Genomic DNA, 23,031 nt, shown 5'->3' on the forward strand with positions numbered 1-23,031 from the left:
GCCTCTAGGCAGGGAAGCAACCTAGTCGAAAGGGAAGAGAAAGTGAAAGGCGGGGGAGAGGGAAAGGACAGCCGGAGGTGGAGCTGTCCACGCAATTGGGAGTGGGGGCGGAGGAGGGGTTGCCCCGAAGTGGCGCAATAACTTGGGGGGAGGGACTGGCGCCTTAGTCTCCCAGCAGGGGGAATTCCCTAAAGCTCAGGGGGACAAGGGGGTGACGACACAGGGGGGAAGCCCCAGCGCTGGCTAGAGAAGGCTGAGATCTCGGACGCAGCAGTCAGTCAGTTGGTGAGATTTGGCGTCCTGGAAGGCAGAGCTTCGAACAGATACTCTTTACTGCGTCTCTGCGCTCAGCCGTGGCCAGCTTCGCTCCCCAAGCCATGCGCATTCTCCGGCTTCTCATCCTGAGCTGCAGTAAGTGCCCGAAACGGACCCCGAAATCCCTTTCCTGGGGCTCTTGGGGACAGGGAGGTGAGGAGGGGCGCCACAATGTTTAATTAGCCCCCTCCTCGTTTCCTCATTGCGCCCCATTCATCCTCCCTTCAGCCATCCACTCTGGCTCACTGGTGTCCCGGCTCTTTCCCTCAGCCTGGTGCTTGGTGCCGGCGGCACAGGTGGTGGAGGTGATATGTTCGGAGGATGCCCTTCTGACTTGTGCAGCCCCCTGGAACCCTCAGACCCCATACGTGATGATCTTCTGGGATAAGGTAAGAAAGACGAGCAGGGGCAATTCCTTCTGCTTAACGGCAGAGTCAATGCGCGGGGGACAACTTAGCTCCTAAGGTTCTGAGGAACCTGAAGAGAGTAACCCAATGGGAGCAAGGAAAAAGGTATTCTGAAGATCCTAGCTTTACTAAGATGCCCTCATTGTCAGGTAAGAGACCCTTCCGCGCACTAAGGCTTGACTGACTTTTCATTGTTACAAACTGTAAAAGTCCATGGCAGAGAAACTTAGTATCTATAACTAATCCATAATCAGAATCTTTCTTCCTCTTCTTCCCTCCCTCCACTTGTAACTTGGGTTAACTTCAGGAGTCTTTATGACTCTCCTCAAAACCAAAAGGTCCCCAAGGTCAGAAAGTTCCATTTGGAACTCGAAAACATGAAATAATTTCACATTCCTTGTGTCTGGGGCAATTTTATATACCTATATATGTATGTCTATATATACATACGCACATTTCCCTAAGGAAAAGGAACAAACTGTTGAAAACTGTTTTTTAGTTCACTTAAACTGTCAACTTTCAGGTATTCAATTTATGGCTTACCCATTTCCTCTGGCATTCTTCACTTCAGCAAGGCTGACAAGCAGACCCTGAATGGGGTTATCTTTGAGCACATATCCTCTACATCTATAGGTGTGCAAGTACATTTAAAGAAACCTAACTCTCCCCATTTGGAAATGGGGGAATTTAACTAGATGTTCTTCCAGAACTCAACTCTAAACTGTTCTATTTCTAAGATGTTATCTGATTATATTCCCCAAATGAAATATAAATTAATGTTAGGCATTAGATATCAGCCACAACTAAGACCCAAAAGAAACATGATGTTCTAGGCTCTTTTTTTTTTGCTGTATGAACTTAAGACAAATTAGTCATCTACAAAACTGGGAAATATTTACCACCTACATTATAGCAAAATTGCTACCAGAGAACTTAATGTTTGTGCCTTTCATTCGCCACTTATTATATCTATATCTCTCTGTGTGTATACACATACACACATATATATTCCTATATTGCTAGTTCTCTAAAATATTTTATGATTTTGATGCCTTTATTTTGAAATCTTATAAATTTCTGAGGTCATCCCTTTTCCTCCCTCTATTAAGCCATTCCTTATGACAAAGATTTTAAAGAGAAAAAAACTAGCTAGCACATCTTCCACATCTGATACTGTATTTAATATTACATATCCATAGCCCTTGGTTTCTTCAATAAAAAGGTGTAACTCTTTTTATGTATAGAAGGCTTGTTTCCCTAACTAAATTGTATTTAGGGCAGGGGACTGTATTTTCACTTCTTTAGCATTCTTCAGTGGTGGGGATGGGGAGGGTAGGAGATTGGTGTCCTCTGTTAATGTCTGTTTTTTAGCTGATGTGAGCACAAAGTGGAGAGGGTGCTATATCATAGCATAAAATTCTAGGTAGATTGGTAGAAGGGAGTTCTGAATTACCTGGTTCAGCCAAACACAAAGAACAAATTCCATTTAGTGATAGCCAAGAGATATTCAAGATGAAGTCATCCATTTTTTTTCCCTAAAGATTTCTGGTGACAAGAAACTTACTATAGTATGAGGCATTTTCATTGTACTTTTTGGGGACAGTTCTAAAAGAGAGCGATGAAGAAGAAAAATAAAGATTTGTATAAGGTCTATGTGCCAGACATTGTGCTTGCTAAGAGCTTTACAAATGTTATCTCATTCTATCCTCACAATAAACGTGGGAGGTAGATACTATAATTATCCCTGCTTTACACTTGAGGAAACTGAAGCAGATAGATTAAGTGATTGACCCAGGTCACATGACTAATAAGTATGTGACACAAGATTTAATATCCCATCTTCTTAATTCCAGGTCTAGAGCTTATCTACTGCTTATCAGCTGTTTCAACCTTAACATTCAATTCAGTGGAATCCAATCACCCAAGTCCTGCTAACTACTAGGTTTTATGTACCATGGAGATACAATGAAAAAAATGAAAACAATCCTTATCCTCAACCGGATGGAAAAACAAATAAGTAAATAATAAGCTAAAACCTTAAGAAATGGGGGATAGTGGTGATGAGAAAGAACAGGAATAGAAGATCTAATGAACAATTTTCGGGATCAATCAAATTTATGTCCCTATAATCTCCTTTCATTTTTTTCTAGTTTTGTTCTTCAGATCATGTCTAAAGACTTTGGCATGTGCTATATCTTCAGTTATCTGAAGACATATGTAACACAAAGAGCATTGCATTTAGAGTCACAGGGGCTGGATTCCAATTTAAAGTTTTTATTTATTCATTTGTACAAGTGATACTTTCAATGTTCAGACTATGCTCTCTCCATATGTCACCTATTGAAATCTTTTGCTTTGGCCTAGATTAGGTACCATTCCCTTCAGGAATCCTTTCTTGAAAATAGGAAAATAGTCTCTTTCCTTTCAAATTTCTTTTAGAAATGGAACAAACATTTATTAAGTACCTGCTCTGTGCCAGGCACTATGCTTAGTTCTTTGCAAATATCTCATTTTATCTGAACAACAACTTTGGGGCAGTGGGTGCCCCATTTTTCATTAATCCTATTTTCCTATCTGAGGTTAGATGACTTATTCAGGACCACACAGTAAGTATATGAGGATGAATTTGAACTCGAGGCCCATTGCTATACCACTGTGTCACTTATTGCCTGTAACACTTTTTTTTTCTTAATCTCCATTTATCTTTAAGACATTCTTCCTTCCTTCATAGTTATTTGTGTGCAAATACTCAAATTAGATTATAAACCCCATAAATCCATGACAATGTTTCTTTTCACCTTCATTTCTTAGGTTATTTACATATAATTAAACTATAAGAATACAGTGAATTGAATGTTCCCTAGGTTAAACATTCTCAGTTTTCTCAATTCCCAAATTCACCATCTTACTTCTATGCTTCTGGCTCTGTTCCAGTTTACCAATATCAACCATTCTCCATTCAATCAGTAATGCAAATTTCCTAAGCCTCTGTTCTGATCATAACTACTCCCCCTAATCAATAACCTGCAGTGGCTCCTTGTCCCTTCCAAAATCCCATCATTCAAAACTCTTAGAACCCTAGCTCTCCTCTACCTTTTAGTCTTATACCTTACTTCCTAATATATGCTCTTCAATCCAGTGATACTGGCCTCCTGGGTTCCCTGAACAAGGCATGCTAATTCTCACCTCTGGGCATTTTTTTCTGGCTGTCCCACATGCCTTGAATGCTCTCCCTTCTCTGTTTTGACTACTGACCTCCTTGACTTCCATTATTCCCAATTCAAATCTCATCTTTTATTGGAAATTTTCCCCAACTCCTCTTAATTCTCATGCTTTTCTCCTATTATTTTCTACTAATGTTGTGTGCAATTTGACTTTGTATATATTTATTTGTTTTTTATCACCCCCATTAAATTACTAGTTTGGGATTGTCTTTTGTCTTTTTTTGGGGGGTATCCCTAGAATTTAACACAGTGCCTGGCACATTGGAGATATTTAATAAGTGTTGATTGCTTGATTGATCTCCTAAGATATGGTATCCAGGACAATACAATATTTCAAATTTTGTCTGACTAATAATAAATTTCACTTACATAGTGCCTTAGGGTTTGCAAATAACTTTGCTTATGTTATGTATTCCTCACAATGCCCCAATAGAGTGTTATCTATCATTATATCATAGATATTATCTATCATTCCCATTTTATTGGATCAGGGACTGAAAGAATAACCCAGGATATAGTTGATATCTCAGGTAGGATTAAGGCTCAAGTCATCTTGACTTCAAATCCTTCACTTTGTGTACTAAGCTTCCTAGCTGCCACAACCAGGGAAAAGTACAGCAGTAAGGTCACCACTCAGTATAAAAATAGAAGTATTTCTCATTTAGTCATTAGTCATCTGAAATACAGCAAATATAGTTTTTCTTTTCCATAATCCCTCAGCTAGCGTTATTCTTAATACTTCTGCATTTTCTTCCTTAATTACTTATGGTAAGAACCCTCTTCCCCTCCCCACAAAAAAAACCCAACACAAAACCACCAAACAACATAATAGCTCTAAGCTAGACAGATGTGGAATTAAACAGTCATTAAAAGAGGGGTAGTTGTGAAGAGAACCTACCACCCCCTCCAAAGGGTAATCAGCAAGCAATACACAAATCCCCAAGGGTGTAATTAAAAAATACTTCATGAAATAAGTGGATGGATTTTTAGACTATAGAATTCCAGCTGCTGTTAAGACCAATATTTTTGTGTTTAGGTTGTTTGGAATGATGTGGTAAACCTTAGTCATTAACCTTTGCTTCTTATGGGCCTTTAACTGATGTTCTAACTGTACAGCTGTAGGTGGTTGTTTTTATAGACATATTCTTTGCATTATTTACTCTGCAGGAAATCTTAGGACTTTATCTTTCCTCATTTTCAACCACCACTAAACATTCTCCTCGTTCTCTGTTGTCTGTGAAACCAGGCCATTTAAAATCAAACTCGAGTTTTATTAAAACAACAATAACCTATTGGGTGTTGGGATGTGAAGGAGTTATCGCTATGGCAATAAACCTATCAGACATAGCTAAAGTGATATTTATTAGACTTTTCAATACTTTTAACAAGTTTGGTCACATCCTGTAGATGTTTGTGATTTTCCAGCCCAATAATTATATGTTTGTATTGATTGTATTTGTTCCACAGAGAAGAAAGTGGTGTTTGGGAAGGGAGGGAGGGAGAAGGAAGAAGGGAAGGTCCCTGGTGAAATATGTTTCTTTACAGAAGATAAAATACCTTGTAATTTTTTCCACTATTTTCTTGAAAATTGTACAAATGAAGCAGAAAGGGAGCCACAAAAAGAGGAATTTTAAGTAGGTATCTGTGTCAGGTTAGCTATCCCAGCTTATTTTATCTTTTAAAAGCATGCGTTTTAAAAAAAAAATCATTTTTCTCCCTACATGGCACTGAGCCTGGAGCAAGTGGGTTATGCAGATGCCATCTTTGAAGCTGGTTTCCAGTGTTAGGCATAGTGGGGCAAATTCCTGTAGAATTTCTCCATATCATTATTACCATTTTAATTACTCATAATTACAAATTCCATTGAGCATCTCTAGTCCGCTAGGCTTTGTGCAATACACAATCACTGTCCAAATGGCATTGATTTACCTGGGATAAAAATCAAGCCCATACAAGTCATGTATTTATCAACTAATTTTAGCCAATTAGCTCAAAACACTCTATAGACAGTGCCCAGTTTGTTTTTTTAATTACAGAATCCATGTGAGTCTAGGAGGAATGCCATTTTGTTCTACTGATGGGGAAATAAATGGAGATATAAAAGGTAAAGTTTTTGACATGTTTCCAAGGTAGTGAGTCACTAGTGAGAGTTCTCTCAAGCCAACTACCTTTGATTCTATTGTTCCTCCCACTGGACCAGGTTTCTCCCAAATGAGAATCTGCCAATCAAGGTCTCTTGTGTTTTCTTTTGTCTCCTCAATTCTCTGTTGTTATCCACTGTGTTTTCTTAGTGTTATGAGAATAAATGAGCAAAAGGAAAGAGAAAAGAGAGACACAGAAATGACTGCTCTCATGTAGTGGTCAGTAGTCAGTGGCCCTGTGCTAATAATCTAGGATACTAAGAAAGCCGCTCCTGTCCTCAAGGAGTTCACAATCTAGTAGGAAGACAATGCATTTGAACTCAAAAACTGGCAAAAGATAAGCAGTGGTTTAGGGTTGGGGTAAGGCAGAAAAAACTTCCTAACAATTAGAGTTGTTTACATTTAGAGTGGAAGCAACAGATTGGATGACCCTTCTAAGAGTAAGTAGGCTGTTGAGGATATTCTTGTCTAGGTTTAGGTTGGACTAAGTGGGCTTTGAAGTCCCTCCTAACCCTGAGATTTTATGAATTAAAAGACCTAGGTTTATGCACTGGCTTTGCGTTTGAAAAGGAGCAATGTAACCTTGAACAAGTCAATGGACCTTCCTTATCTGTAAAAGAAAGACAGGACTCATATAACCTCACAAGTTTGTTATGATAATCAAATGAGACAATTTGTATAGAGCACATGTATTACCATTAAGTGTCAGCTTTTCTTATTATAAGAATAGCTATAATTGATGTTAGCCACAAATAGCAATGTAATCTGTTAAAGTATGCAGCTGATGTTGCAGTGATTGAGAGCTAAGAAGGACGTCCTGCCTACTTACAAGTCGTCTAGGATGAAGAAGAATGAAAGAGGAAGTTAGGTTAAGGAACACCCATTTTGTCAGGGTCAGGGTTGCTAAGGGATGCGTCACAGAACAAGTGACCTTTTCTGGATAAAGGAAAAGAAAAAGGGGAAATGACTTCCACGTGCAAAATCAAACTTGACATTTTTATTATTATAACAACAAAACTGAATCACCCAATGGTCCATCCAATCTTCTGCACAATGGCCTTAAAGAATGTTTTGGGCAAGATCACTATTACTAAATGCCTACTGTGTGCTGAGAGACAAAGATTGGAACCTCCTGGACTGCTTCTCCTTATCTTGTTATGGACTTATCAGTCATGAAATGATCTAAACATTTCTGGAACCCAGTTATATTTTCAGACTATTATCTCCTGAAGTGACAATTCATAAAAGTTAGAAGGAGGAGAGGATGCTCTGAGAGAGATGAGAGGTTGGGGCAGCTGTGATCTGCAGATCCCCAGAAGTCCATTAAACTTGAATCCATCAGCAGGTACCTGTTAGATCTCACTAGCATCTTGATTCCGGATAAGGGTAATTCCTGGACCAAATTGTAAAATAGGAGAAATTATTCTTTAGATTTTTCTTATATTGCCCAGTTGATTACTCTTTCCTACCACTATCAGTCTCCCCTACTCTGGTGATATATGTGACCTTGTCCCCTCAAGCCAAATCAAGTCAAAACAAGTCTTTGTTAAGTACTTACTATGTGTCAAGCCAGTTTGAATTACTCGGGATACAAAGAAAAGACAAATCAGTCCCTGTCTTATAGTCCAACTACTTTGTATGAATGAGAGATATGCAGCATAAACTGGAATAATACCTGAGAGAAAGCACTATAAACTATAAAATTTTATTTGCCAGTTGGTGCTCTTTAGTACTGTTGATACCTAGGCAGCTAAATTGTGTGCTGGGTTTGGAGTCAAGCAATCAATTTAAATGTTTACTATGTACCAGATATTGTGTTAAATACTGAGAGTCAGGGAGACTTGAGTTTAAATCCATCCCCAGATACTTATTAACTAGTTGTGTTACCTTGGGCAAGCCACTTAATCTCTGTCCCAGAGTTCTTATCTGTAAAATGGGGATATAATAGTACCTGCCTTTCAGAGCTATAAGGAACAATAAATTAATATGTGTAGAGTACTTAGCATTAATGTCTGGCACATAGTAGCTGCTACATAAATTATAGTTGTCATCATTACGATTATTGTTATTCTAGGTATGAAATCTTTGCCCTGCCTGATCAGCAAGTGGACATTTCCTGGAGGAGTCAAATCTTCACAATCATGATAACTATTAAATAGCCTAAATGTCCCGCTTATATTCTCTGCTGTCCAGGGAGCAAGGAAGGCCACTGGCCTGAGGGGTGATAAATTTATGGGAGGCCTGAATAGGCCAGCCAGGTCATGTAGTGGATAGACTGCCAGACCTAGAATCAAGAAGATTCCATTTCAAATATGGCCTCAGATGCTTACTAGCTGTGTGACCCTGAGTGAGTCACTTGATTGTCTCAATTTCCTCAATTGTAAAATGAACTGGTGAAGGAAATGACAAATGGAACACTATTTTTTTTCAAGAAAATCCCAAATGGAGATATAAAGAATAGGAACAACTTCAATAAATGAAGAACAACAAGGATAGGAGTCACACGGGATGGGCAGCATAAACAGATTGTAATCTGCATTCTTGAAGGGAATAGCAGGATTGAGAAACTCAAAAAATCTAAATATTTGGATGCTATCATATAGAGAAATACTAGACTATAAGGCTGAAATACCCTTAGAGAACATTTGCTCTAACTCATCCCACCTCATTTGGAAAATTATGCTCATAATTTTGCTAGTAATTAGTGGAGCCTATATTCAAAAGCTTGCTGATTCTGTATCAGAAATGCTCTTTTTGGTATATTGCCCTGGGACCATATCATGAGCATTGAATGCCATCTTAGAAAATTTGATCTTTATTCTTTAGGAAATGAGGAAATAGTGAATAATTCTGAGCAGGCAAACAAGGCAAAGTGATTTGCCACACAAGTAGTAAGTGTCTGAGGCTGGATCTGAACTCAAGTCCTCCTGACTTCAAGACCAGTGCTCTGTCCACTGTGCTACCCAGCTGCCCTTACTGTTCTCAATTGATTGCAGACTCTCTCTTTAGAATACTCCAGTGACAATACCTGGTGGAAGGAGGTGTCTTAGAATATAAACTACATTCTTAGCAAGGAACAGAAATGACACCTCTGAATGTCACTCTTGCTAATGTCCATAAATCTCCAAAGAAGCTAAAAAGGTCATGCTTTTTAAAGAGCTGGAGGAAGGAAGGAGGCTGCTGACTGCTGTAGAGCTGAAGGAACTTGTTTTCCATGACAAAAGAGAGAAGCTTAGTGGTATGAGATCTGCCTGGCCTGGGCTGAATGCCTTCGTCAAAACCTATAAAAGGATACGGAAGTTCAGAGGCTCCTCCTGGTGATGCAAAAGCAGCTTCCCACATTTGTTTCAGCCTCTTCTCTCTAGGAAGGGCAAGATTTCAGGTGAAGTGGTTCTGATGAGCAGAGCCATAGTCCTAATAGAGTTCCTTTAACTGAAGTTATAGCATAGCCTGGATGGCTAAAGAACCTGGAATATGTTGGCCTTTGTAGACCCCAGATGTATTTTTAAATTATTTTATGACATGATAATTCTTCAGCTATCCTTGCCTTTTCCCGTCAGAAAACAGGTGGGTTGTGGGGTGGCTGGTGCAATTCTAACAATATAGTAATTCTAACTGTAGACTGAGAAAACCTGGCTTTCATAGAGTAGTCAATAAGAGTTGAATTCAAATACAACACTCATCTTGATGCCCTGAAAGGCACTCTTCAAAGATATATGATTTCCCAGGCTAGGGGCAGTAGAAGAAACTTCAGATGACCAAATGGGTGAATGATGCTTTGAGAAAACAATTTAAAAGATAAAGTCTTCCTATCCTTTGTAGTACTTGTTTTTGTTTATCCTGACAAGATGACAGCCAGATTTGATTTGGGTCAGTACATGAAGGTGATGCAAACTAATTTGTGACCACCAAGTCAGTCATCAGGGACTAAAAAAATTTCCATTGTTTGGATATCTGAAAATTCACTTGAAAATGAAAAGTAAGAAAAACAAAGAGAAAACTAGCTTGGGAATCCAGAAAGACCAAGGTTCAAATTCTGCCTCTGATACCTAGTGACTGTGCAACTCTGGGGAGGTCATTTTACCTTTTATTGTGGGTCATCCTGCTTTGGTAGAGGGAATTTCCATGATCAGGATTTCCACTGATTATTTAAATCTTCAGTTTAGATCCTGTTTCCAAATTTTTTTCATTCATAGATCCACTCAAACCCTATCTAGCCTGTCACTTTCATAGCTTTTGCATCTTTCCTTTTATTTTAATTTTTGTTGTGATTTTTCCAGTCTAGATATGCGTCATCTTTTGCTAGAAGAATGACCTCCTAAATTGCCTTCCTGCCTCTAAGTCTCTAAGTAATGATAAAACAATCATCCTAATGCACAGGTTCATTCATGTTATTCCCATCCTTGAAATATCCTTTCATATGGGGCAGTTAGATAGTGCAGTGGATAGAGCGCCAGCCTGGAGTCAGCAGACATCTTCCTGAGTTCAAATGTCCTCAGACACTTACAAGCTGTATGAGCTTGGGGAAATCATATAACCCTGTTTGCCTCAGTTTCCCCATCTGTAAACTGAGTTGGAGGAAATGGCAAACCACGCCAGTATCCTTGCCAAGAAAATTTCCAATGGGGTCAGAAAGAGTTGGACAGGATTAGCACTACTGAGATATAATAAGTGAAGTTAATTATATCCCAATTTTTATAATGGTCATCAGTGTACATATTTCATCCTCCTACTCATCTTTGTGTATCCACAGTGCTTTGCACATAGCAGTTCAGTTTATCAGGAAGAGATTATGTGAACCAGAAGAGTTTTAAGTAAAGGTAAAAATGCTGGTTCATGCTTGCTGAATTCCACAAAGATTTAATTTAATTAAATATTTGATAACATGCCTACTGTGTGTGAAACTTTGTGCAAAGCCCTAGTTTAATTCCTTGGTCATTTAAGAACTATCGAGATGAATCATTCTAATAACATCTATAAATCTAGACTTGTCAATTAAACTTAGTAAATTTCAAGAAAGAAAACCATTTTTCTAATAAAATTACCTTTCGGGGGGAAAAAAAGCCCATGTTAATACTAATACATTCTACCCTCATTATGACATCAGCCTGGGAGCCAAACCATTTTGCATGTAATAAAGAGTTGTTTTTATGATGGATGGGGATTATATTGGCAGTTTAATTGAGTTAGAAGCCAAGGTACATGAAGGTTCGTGTACAAAGAATGCAGTAAAAGAAAGCTGTTTGATAAGATTGGAAAACCCTAGATTAATTTAATACCAATTCCATGTTTTTAAATCTATTTTACCAACTTGTTAGATGAAATATTGGAGAAACACATATTTTGTCCTATGATGTCATTGCAGCCTTACAAATGTTCTGCAACCTATGAACTCATCTTTTATTGTTCAGTTAGGGATTTTCTTGGCAAAAGTACTGGAGTGATTTGCCATTTCTTTCTGCTACTCATTTTACAAATGAGGAAACTGAGGCAAACAGAGTGAGGTGACTTGCCCAGAATCACAGCTAATAAGTGTCTGAGGTAGGATTTGAATTCAGAAGATGAGTCTTTCTGGTTCCATGACCTGTACTCTATCCACTCTGCTCAGTCAGAAAGACTACATGGCTGGCTCCCTATCCACTATGCCATACTACCTTTCACATTCATAATAATATGTACTCATTAGCTTTGAAGAAGTCTATATTTGGAGAAAAATGGTGAAGAAATGGAAGGAAAAAAAAACTTCCCCTAATTAGACATTCAAAACCAAATGAAATATTGCTGTGGTTGGGTTTTGGTGCTAACAGTTTTCCAATTTTCTTTCTATAGCTCTGTTTCAAGTGAGTTTTTCTTTCATTTGAAATTTTTTTTGTGTTTTACAATTCAATTAAAAAGAAAGAGGAATATTTCCGTGGCCTTTTCTTTATTCAGGTCTTTGGTTCATGCTCTGGTTTTGTCAAATGCCTGCCCTAGATGAAGAGCCTAGTGTCTACACTGTTTAGTCAAATTAGTAGCCTCAGAAGTAGTCAAAAGAAAAGTCATTGATGTCTCATCTCTTTGATCTATTGTAGTTCAATTGAGGAGTGAAACTGCTGACTGAAAGCTAATATGGAGAGGACACAACATAAGAAAATACTATCAAAAAGAATTGACTGTTTTGAGTGAATAGTGTCCAAGTTATATTGTGGTTTAGCTTTTTTAAAAAAATTAGGTGATCTAAATGTATTCTCATCAACAGCCTTTTTTTTGTGAATGAATAAGATGAGTTTTTGTTGTTAGAAATGACTATTTCCAAAAATGCTCTAAAGGAGAGCAATGATACACACACACACACACACACACACACACACACACACACACACACACATTTAAGTCATTTAATCTTGCTAATAGTTGATCTTTCTGTCCAGTTTCCAGATTAACAAGAAATTTACAACATAGAAAAATAGAAGATCATTTTTTCTCTCATTCTGTTTTTTCCCCTATTTTGAAGTCATTACTCTTAGTCTTTCTTCTTGGGCTGTCAAACAGCTTAGATGTACAGGGCTCATAATGGTGTTTACCATGCCATCTCTTAAGTCCTCACTCAGAATTTTTCTCCATGAAATCTTCTATGTGAGCCACACAATTCATTTGGAATATGGACCATTAATGTAAATAACTTTTCAGCCATCTTTAAGGGTTTTTTTTATTTCAAAGGGAGTTGGTCCCAAGAGGAAAAACAGTTTTGATGGTTAAAAGGAGGCGAATCTGCTTTAGGAGCATAAATTGAAAAGCAGAAGCTCCTGAAACATAAATTTAGTTCTGAAAGACACCTCCAAGATTGTCTAGCATGGAGGTGTCAAACTAATGGTCAAACTCACACAACTCCCAAGTGCAGTCACTCCAAACCAAATTAAAATATAAATAAGAAATGTTTGACAAAATAAATAGCACTTCCCTTCTGTCCATATCTGCAGTTTGGCTGATACAGCAGGCAAAATGGGAAGAAGGGGTGAAACTTTAAGGGCTCATTTCTGTTGGAAAAGAAGTCTCTTCCATTGACCTCTGTACTCTGAACATGACATTTAAATGTCATGCCATTTTGTGTGCCTCCCACAACTAGGGTAAGCGGTTTCATTGTCAATCTACTCCACTTTGGTTATGTTAAATTAATAGCTGTTTCAACTCCCTGGAATATAAAGGGTGAGGCGTCCCAAAATCTCTGGAAACACAGAAGTTGCCAAAACTTAAATTCAGAGCTCATTCCCCTCCTTTACACCATTCCTTTTGTTCCTTCCCTTTGTTCTGGTCAGGACTTAGTACATAGTTGTCAGTTAATAAACTGTTGTTGAACTGAATTGATTGCATTGCTTTGAATTCCCTTCCTTTCCTTTCACCCTTCCCATCTACTACTAAAAATGGCCAGTGGCTTTTGGAAGACTTTGCCAGTGGCCCATGGAAATGTGACCATAAAAGCAAATTTCCGTTGTTGTTGCTGAATTTTAAAAAATGAGTTATCTCATGAAGCTAGGCAGAAGGACACTGCCGGCAGGTCCCTGATCACCGGCAAGATTCTTGCTTCAGTAATTCCCAGCAGCCAGCATGGTAATGAAGCCATTTTTATGTAAATGGACTCAATAGTTTATATTTTTGCTGCCTCCAGTGGGATGGACTGTTTTTCTCTTGAATTCCAGATGAACAGTTGGGAATTAGAGAGATGGATGGGCAGGAGCCATCCACTCCCGCCCTGCCCACTCCTTCCCCTCCGCAGAAAACCAGGTGTAGATAACCTGCAAGTTCCTGTCATTCTTCCAAGCTTTTGTCACTTCAGACGCGGGGGTTTCTGTGGAAATATAGTCCCACTGAAATTCAGAGGGAACAAATCTGGGCTGAGCACATTTTAAGGTTAATTAAGAGAGGAGAAGCAGGATGCTGCGGCGGCATGGAGACGGCGGCTGCCCATTGTCTCTTGCACTAATACCTGAAGTGCCTGGGCAGAATTAATTAGTTAAACTGGCAGCAGCTGAACAGTTGTAGCATCACCTGGAGGAGACTTGGCGTGCATTAGCACTGGATTATCCCAGGAGTCTGACCTGTTAAATGCCCTGTCTAGCAAGTGTTAGCATGTGTCTGCCAAGGCGTGGGGGCGTGTGGACTGGAGGAGGCAGGGCCAGGGCACATGATGAGGCAGCATTTCGTGTTTTAATTAGATTGGAAAGGCTCACGTTTGCGCTCACCCAGATAGGTGTTTAAGAAGCTGTCTGACTTCTGACTTTGCTTTAATCTGCATACTTAATTGACCTCCCACCCCCTCCTAATATCTGTAAGGCCACATGTTCTTTACCTTTCTCCAGCAGGGTTCTGATAATTATTTAGGAAGAAATCCTTCAACACCTAAAATATGGCCAAGAAAATTAATTTTTTCTCATAGACTAGTTCTAGGAAAGACTGCGAGGTTAGGGCTCCAAGTAATCTTTAGGAAGGAATGATCAGGCTGCCACCAGAGGTCTCTATAGCCTCACGGAGGATGAATTCTGAATAGAACGGAAAGGGATGAAGGGATGGAAACTCAGTCTTTCTGCTGATCTGGTAAACTCCCAAATTAATAAAGGAGCAATAGCAATGGAAAGAAAACTGTGTTTTCTTCTCCAGGGGAGGTATCATGAGGACCTCACAAGCTGTTCCCTCAATTTCCTGCCCGTGTGCCTCAGTATTTATTATTTTTCTTAAAAGCAAAGGGGTGGGGGAGAGTTCTCAGGAAAATAGATCTTTATAGACTAGACTTCACTGTAAAGTAAAAAGACTAGGAACTTGCATTTTAAAACAAAGGGAGTGGCAGCAAAATCATTTCATTGATCATGTCTGTTTGTATTCATAAAATGCTTCTTGGCTGCAGGAACAAACTAAGAATAATTTGCCATAAATGTCAGGACTTCCCCTTGGTCATTGCTGTACCCCCAGCTGTCCAAATATCGCTCCATTGAAAGGTCTGCCTAAAAGTGATAATTTGTCTTACCGTTTGCAGGGCTAACATTTAGAAAGCTTGAAAATTACATGAAATCAATGGAAGGTTAGGTGGGGACAACTTTTTCAGATAAAAAAATCAGAACTGATGATAGGGTTAGGGGTGGGGTGATAAATGGCATATTCTAACCTCTGTATGTAGGGGAAGATGAAAACTAGAAACTGCAGCACTTGAAAAGGAGCCCTCTGATTTAGTAACAAACTGACCAGTCAAGTCAGCGAGGGAAAAATCTATCACAGAAAAGTGATGTGGTTAAGTTATTGAAATACCACTGGCCTCAGAGTCAGAAGATGAAGATTCAAATGCTGCTTCTGACACTTAGCTAGGTCACTATAGCTGTCACTTCAGTTCTGGGAGTAAAATGGAGGTGTTCAAATCAACCAGAGTCTCAGAACACTTAAAGTCTGCAGTCAACCTCTTTCGAGAGATGTGATGTAGAATAAGGCTCAGTAAGGTGCAGAATGTGACTAACACTTTTGGACATGGCCAATTGGGGGATTTGTTTTGCTGAACTATGCATATCTGTAATAAGGGCTTTGTTTTTCCTTTTTATACTTCATTTGTGAAGAGAGGGAATGTGGAATGGAGAAATAATTAAAGCTAATAAAAATAAAATAAAATGAAGGCCTTGACCTTCATGATCTCCTTCTAGCTCAACATTCTGTGAGTTATTTGCCAAAATTCTATCCAGACTTTTGTGATCTGATGTGGTATGGGTACTGTGTTTTGGGAAGATAACTCTGCATATCCTTGAATGGTGAGATGTAAAATATGAAGGACTTGATTGATAACAGATGTAAAAAAAAAGGGTTCCATTCTTATTTTCCTTCTCCCTCCAGTAGAGTTCATGGCACACTTTGTAACCTTAATGGGCTGGTATTTATATTAATTTTCTAATGATGACCTGTGTGTTTAACTGACTAATTTAGTGTGGATCTCCAATATTTTAAAAAACATTTTCTTAAGCATTTTATATGAAGTTCTGGTCACTGAGCATGGCACTTAACTTCAGTTTCTTTATCTCTAAAATGAGTTGGAGGAGGAAATGGCAAACCACTCTAGTGGCTTTGCCAAGAAACCCCCAAAGAGGGTCATGAAGAGTTGGATACCTGAACAAAAAGCATTATATTTATCTATACATACTTTAATCTCCCACTAGATTATAAACTCCATGAGGGTGGGAGGTGCATTTTAGCTATTTTATACCTATCTCAATATTTAGAATATATCGCTGTAGTAAGCATTTAGTGTTTGTTGAATGAATGAAGAAAAAAAGAACACATCTATAAAAAGCCAAAGTTAGAAGATGGCAAATGGTAAGTGTCAAATGGATGGAAGAAATATGGTAGAACATCAGACTTAGAATAAGAAGCTTTGGGGTCTAATACTGCCTCTGAGGGTCTCAGGAGCTTTCAGCAAATGGTTTTATTCTCCTAGAATTTGGTTTCCTCATCTGTAAGATTGGACATTTGGACTAGATCTCTCTGAGGTTCCTTCTAACCCTAGCACTACATGACTCTTTGTGCTAGACTATCATCACCATTGTTGCTGTTGTCATTGTTTGACCTTTGATTTTGAAGATGATCAATGACCTCCTGGAAGTAATGTCTTGATTCCTGGATAAACTGGATTTAAATGAGGCAATAAGCTTAGGGAATTCAAAAGAGGGATAGATCCCTAGGTCTGAGGGAGTCAGGGAAGACTACAAAGGAAGTGGACTCAAACTGGACCTTGAAGCAAGCTAGGACTTGGCACTTTTTAGGCAAATGGAACAATATCCCCAAAGACCGAGATGGAAGAATGCTCTATTGGGTGAGGGTGAATAGACCAGTTAGATATTTCATCTATGGGGGCAGTGGCAGATAGATCTAAAGATATTGCAGAGGGTCTGGAAAGTCAGGACGTTGTACTTGAGAAACTTTTGAAAGTATTTGATCAGGGAGTGATATGCGGAGTATATCTTAAGAAGAATAAAATGCATTTAAGATAGGCTCATGAAATACAATGAATGTGATCAATCTTATACCTATAGATGGAGTAGGCTGCCACCTAGTGATGGAACCTAGTGATTTTCCTTCTTGCATAGAATGGCCTATCAGTAATGTCTGGTATTCTACCATTAGAGATTCATTCTTTTGAGTATGAATATGCAATAGGATTGTCCCTTGCTAAAATGGGAATACCCTTAAAACTGTGAACATACTAAGGATTTTAATTAGTTATTTGTACCTTTATGTAAATTTAGTTATGAGCAGCTTTCTGACACCTAGCTGAGCTTGATTTAATAGGGCTGAGAAGTTGTAGGATGGGAAAGAACCAAGAACTTGAAGATTTGGAGTAAAAGTTATTCCTTAGGAAAAAATAGGGGAAATGAAGAAGTAATGACTAATTCACTTTGTAAATTTGTCTGATAGTAAAATCAAGTCTGTGATAGCATCCTTCATCTTAATATTTAAGTTTTGGTATTTGATAAGAAAATGAAAAGAGATTTGCTCTGGAGTTAGGAGGGCCTGAGTTCAAATCTGGCACTTTGATACTTACTAGACTGTAAGCAAGTCAATAAACTCCAATCTATTGCTTCATTAAAGAAGACTCGAGGTTATATGTCTTTTTTTTTTTTTTTAAACCCCCTTAGAAGTTTGCCTTGGACTGGTTGAATTACAAGTACATGTGTTGTGTTTATTCATTTTTTACTTGTGTCCTATTCTTTGTGATCACATTTGGTGCTTTGAACATCTAATGTATAGCAGGCAATGTGGTTTAGTGAATATATGCTGGATGTTACAGTCAGGAAACTAAGATTTGAATGTGATCTTGGACTAGCTCTATGCTCATGGTCAAAGCATCAGTTTCAAATGGAATTAATAACCTTGCACAGTAGTAGTAAGGAAGATGCTTTGCATACTTTCATAAGCTAGAGAAAGATGAGCTATCATCATCTTAGCTCTAGCAAAGAAGCCTCTAAATTTAAGGATCCTCCAGAAAATGAAGGGGGTCTGTCTCTGATGAGCTTTTCATTCTTTGTTAAAGAATGGGTCTAGGCCCTTTGTGATATTTTTGCTGATGGGCTCAGATTTTCAATTCACACCAGTATAAGGAGCATTAATAAGAAATCAAGAACCTGGAAAAGTCTTTTTATTTTACAATCGAATTGGCAGTTTTGTTTCTTTTATCATCGTGGATTTGTGCGCTGTTGTAGTAAATCAAGAAATTATGTATCATGCAGTAACGGTCCATTGAATGTCAGTCACCCAAATTTGTCCAGGATTCAGCAGTTTTCTTTTTCCAAAGTAGATATTTTATTGTGTATATAATGGTTTTTTTTTACTTCTTATATCCCATGTTTTCTTTGAAAACAGGATTAATATTGCTTCTTTGAAAAATTTATACATACAGCTGTGGTATTTGGGTTCAGGGTTTGTAGTTCTTGGTCTGTAAAATGCAATGCTATTAAAAGGTAGTGGAAAGAGGATTGATTTTTGGGTCAGAAACTCTGGCTAGTGTTCCAGTCCTGGCTGAAACACAGGCTAGATATCTACATTTGTGCAAATCATTTCCTTCCTGTAAACCTCAATTTCTTCATTTATTAAATGAATCCTAAGGTCATGTCCAGCTTTGAAATTCAATGAATTCAATGAAATTCAATAAAATTCAAATTTTACAGGTTAATGAACAAAGTGGAGAGCTGACCAAGATGTTGGGGATGAACCTAAGCCTTAGTGAACAATACTATGATCAGAAAGAAACAAATGGCTCATTACAGGCCTGCCCTTCAGAAGAATGTTCCCTAAAGATCAAGAATACTACCTGCCAACATGTGGGGACTTACAGATGTACTTTGTGGGCACCAGGAGAAGAAAACAGCCCAACTGCCACAGTAGAACTCAAAGTGACAGGTATGGTGACTTACTGCATATTGTTCCATTTGCCATGATCAGCAATCACTGCAAAGCCACTGTATGTACATTCTAAGTACTAGGATATAATAGCTGAATCCAAATAGGCTTGAGAAGAGTCAGACATGACTGAACAACAACAGTGCTTTAACTACTCCTTCCTCCTTTAACTATCCCACTAAGCAACTGTCAGATCATCATGTTCCTCCCCAATGGGATGAGTAAATCTAACAAAATGTTAAAACTAGAAAGGATCTAAAGGTCATTTAGTCTAACCATGACACTGGGAACTCAGAGATATCTAATTACTTGCCTATAATTCCATAGCTAGAAATAGCAGAGCTGGAATTTGAATAAAGTGCACAATATCCCAAGGGCAGAAACAGTACATTATTCTAACAGTAGTAAGTAGCAAATTCAGGAATTGACCAGGTTTTATAGTGCTTTTTAAAGTATACCACCCTGCCTCCCTTTTGGCCATTATTCCCTTCTTTACTTCAAGGTATAATACTCAAAGATCATGGTGCTGATATAAAGGCAGAAACAGAAATGGCAGAGAAATAGACTTTTTTTTTAGACTGGGAATGATGTACTTGAGATAGTAATAGATCTTTTATTGGAAGTAAAAACAAAATCCTGAACAGATGATTTGTGCTTTTTTGTCAGGTTGTACCATAGAGCTGGATAATGACAAATATAAGAAATACCGAGCTGAAATTCTCTTACTATTGTTTCTTGCGATGTTTTATGTATTTCTCATCATTTTTACCTGTGTAAGTATCTTCTTAAGATATTCAATTCCATTCAGCAAACATTTATTAATTGTTCATGATGATAGCAATGGCAGAGCATAGAAACATTTGTTATTTTTTAATAAAAAATTTTAAAGTAATTTTAAAAGTAACTTTAAAGTTCTTGAGGGGAGGATGTTATAATAAATGTGCATGTGTGTGTATTGTGGGTGTGAATATCTCTGAACCTGATCATACTAGTTCTATGGAACTTCAGTTCCTTTCAATGAAGAAATTTCACTAACTTCCTTAGTGAATTGCCTGGGGGCACTATGAGATTAAGTATTTACCCATGAGCACTCAGTCAGTACCCATCAAAGGCAGGAACTTAACCTGGATCTTCCTCACACCAAAACTGTCCCTCTATAGCCCACATTGTGTTGTGTCTCTGTTCTTTAATAAGCAGCAGAAAAACCGTGTTTCTATTTTCACTCTGCATACAGTACACTCTGAAGTACATGGAGCTTGAAATAATTTTAGGAAACAGCTCAGGCATTATTGTGATGATAAAATGAAATCATGTATTTGAATCTGCATTGAAACAGAGCCAAAGATTACTGGACAAATTAAAAATATTTTGTAGTTATTAATAATCACAGTTACCAGAGCTCTAGGAAAGTCTGTCTTATTCAAAGGACAAACATTTGTCAGATGCCTACTATGTTCTAGCTATTGTTGAGGAGAAAAGGCAGCATGTGAAACACGGTTAATCCTTATGAATCTCCAGGAGTCTAAAGTATAGCAGGAGAAAATAATACATAACACTCAAAAGGATAAGTCCTACAAGAAAACTAGCACAGGAGAAGGGAGCAATATGTTTACTGTTTTGCATTGGCACATGTGAGTGTATATTCTCTTCTATGACTATTACTTAGAAAATGAATTTGAAGAGAGATATAACCTCAAGAAACTTATAACCTCTGTCTGGAAGCCATTTCCGGGACAGTGGTGACAGTCCAAAAGGAGGAGAGTAGTGGGGAGAAGAAGAAATCAGGAATTAATGAGTTTTGTATAGCTGAGTGATTACACAAGAGTTGTCTCCCTGATCCCTGAAAACCACAGTGTGAACTCACTGATTTGCCATTGGGGGATGATGAAGACCTTTTCTGCTTCTGGCAGGTTTAATGTCCCTGGGCACTGAAAAGTTTGTGCTTTGAGATAATGATGTCATCCCCTGACTAGCTATGAGCATTGACTCTTTTCTGTTTGGTGGTCAGTAAGGGGCTTTATCATTCTCAAAGTACCTAACAGCTGAGCTAGCACACATGGTCCACTGGAAGCAGGAAGGAAAGGTCTGTATTACTCCTTCGTCCCCCAATCACATATTTGCCACGGACTCAGCAAATATTTGTTGAAACTATAATTGAATACATAAGTCTTTTCCTCTTGGGCTACATGGCGAGCTTCCTTCCCAGGAAGGAGTTATTCAGCCATCATCATGAATTAACATTTTAATTCCATTGCTAACTAGACTGTTTTCACTTCTCATTTCTATTACTCCTTTTACTCATTCTCTCCTTTTTTTTTTTTTTAAAGAAATTTGCAAAACTACAGAACATATTTCCAGATATCAACAAACAAGGCATGGAACAAACTTTTCTGCACATCCACTTCCAAAATAAGAAAAATATTCAACAGATGTGTCCAACAACAATTCAGAAGATAGACTTGGTCTGAGTTTTCCCTCTATGAGCTGTTTTTAGAACACCAAGAACTCTCAAACTTTCATGGTTCTTTGGTCAGCCAAAAGAACAAAGACACTCAGATGGAGGGCAGGATCACCATTTTTGAGATGACTGAAAGTAGATCCATAGTGCCCATCTAGAACATGCCTTAGAATGGACCAATCCAGCGGTCATACACAGAGCCTCTGATGCAGAGCTCCGGCAATATGGAAGCACCATCTCTCAGGATGATTCCTCCTACTAACATCTTAAGGCTTCCCATCCAGCTATGTACTCTGCCCATTGGCCAATCAGCTAAAAACTCCTCCTTTTGAGTGCTGACCTAAGGAATTTTTGGCAGCTACCCTCAGTGAGATATTGCTGGAAAATGCTTTCAAGAAAAATGAATGTATGAGACTTAACTCCTGCATGGGACTCAGAGCCTTGATTCCCTAAGTCAGATAAGTGACCTTCCTGTACCTCAGAGAGACCTCTTGGAAGCTGTTTGGATTTTGCTGCATCAGTGCAGATGTATTGAAGAAGACTGACATGTTCTGCTTCAAGGTGGTGGGAAATAGCTACTAAATAACTCTCTAACTTGAAGGCTTGACAATTATGTATATCATGTATACATTGAAATAACAGGTCAATGAACCATTTCTCAGCAATGCCTTTTTATTAGGGAAAGGCATTTGCAAGGAAACTGTGAAGAAAGATGCCATGTTGGATGAATACATGCCTTATAGGGAATTCAGAGGCACAGACACACTTGGTAGTTAATGTAAGGACATTTTCAGACAGGAATCACTAATCTCCTATGGAGCTTGTGCCAATTATTGTGTCTGATGCCAAAACTTGGCTCTCTTCTGTACTGTTTTACCTGAGGTCAAAAGACATTTTTCAGAGCTAAAAGTACTATCTATGCTAATGTACACGTGTGATAAGGATGCCAAGTTGAGCACTTTGACTTCCTAATTCCCTAATGCAACATTTGTTAGTAAATGTAAGGGCTCTGTGTCTGAAGATTTTTCTGAAGAGGACTGGGGAAAGGGGGGGAAAGAAAGAGGTCTATATGGAGAGGAGAGAGAGAGAGAGAGAGAGAGACACAGTCAGACAGAATTGGAAAATGGTTTAGTACCATGTTACTTAATATGTTATTTAATACATTCATGCTATCTCTGAATCTGTATTTCCCCTTGCCTTCCCCCTCCCTGATTTGTCTTTGTATGCCCTAGCATAGTGCCTGGAACTTAGTAAATTTTTAAATAAAGTTATTTTAGTTGAATGGAATAAATGGTGGTGTTTAAAGGAAAATCTGACTCTTAGGGGGTGGAAGTCCTTTGGCTGTCAGAAGATGAACAAACAGTTACACAATAGAAACCAATAATTTGACTGTCACCGTTACGTGATTCAGGGGACTCTGAGAAGGGGATTCACTTCTTTCTCTTGCACTGACAGAAACATGAGACATTTGATTAGTTTCAATTTTTTAGGATTTTAGACTGAACATAGTCTTGTTTTTAAGACACTCCCCCCTTCTTTTTTTTTTTTCTTTTTAGGCATGAGAAACACTCCTTCCAAAAAAC

The 23,031-nt window shown here is 38.3% G+C and overlaps 1 protein-coding gene across 2 annotated transcripts; it reads left to right on the forward strand.

Moving 5' to 3' along the window:
* Positions 1 to 205: 205 nt before the first annotated feature.
* CD83 (CD83 molecule) lies at positions 206 to 22,739 on the forward strand. Of its 2 annotated transcripts, none has more exons than XM_074272109.1 (5): positions 206 to 411; positions 544 to 704; positions 18,759 to 18,990; positions 19,657 to 19,763; positions 21,318 to 22,739. In XM_074272109.1, exons 1-5 carry the CDS (start codon positions 378 to 380, stop codon positions 21,456 to 21,458), a joined length of 675 nt encoding a protein of 224 aa, XP_074128210.1. In that variant the 5' UTR covers positions 206 to 377; the 3' UTR covers positions 21,459 to 22,739. The 2 variants fall into 2 exon arrangements, with proteins under 2 accessions (XP_074128210.1, XP_074128220.1); XM_074272119.1 differs by having other exon boundaries at positions 211 to 411; positions 586 to 704.
* Positions 22,740 to 23,031: the final 292 nt, after the last annotated feature.

Source organism: Sminthopsis crassicaudata, chromosome 1 (assembly GCF_048593235.1).
Source record: "Sminthopsis crassicaudata isolate SCR6 chromosome 1, ASM4859323v1, whole genome shotgun sequence".
NCBI classification, from domain to species: Eukaryota; Metazoa; Chordata; class Mammalia; order Dasyuromorphia; family Dasyuridae; genus Sminthopsis; species Sminthopsis crassicaudata.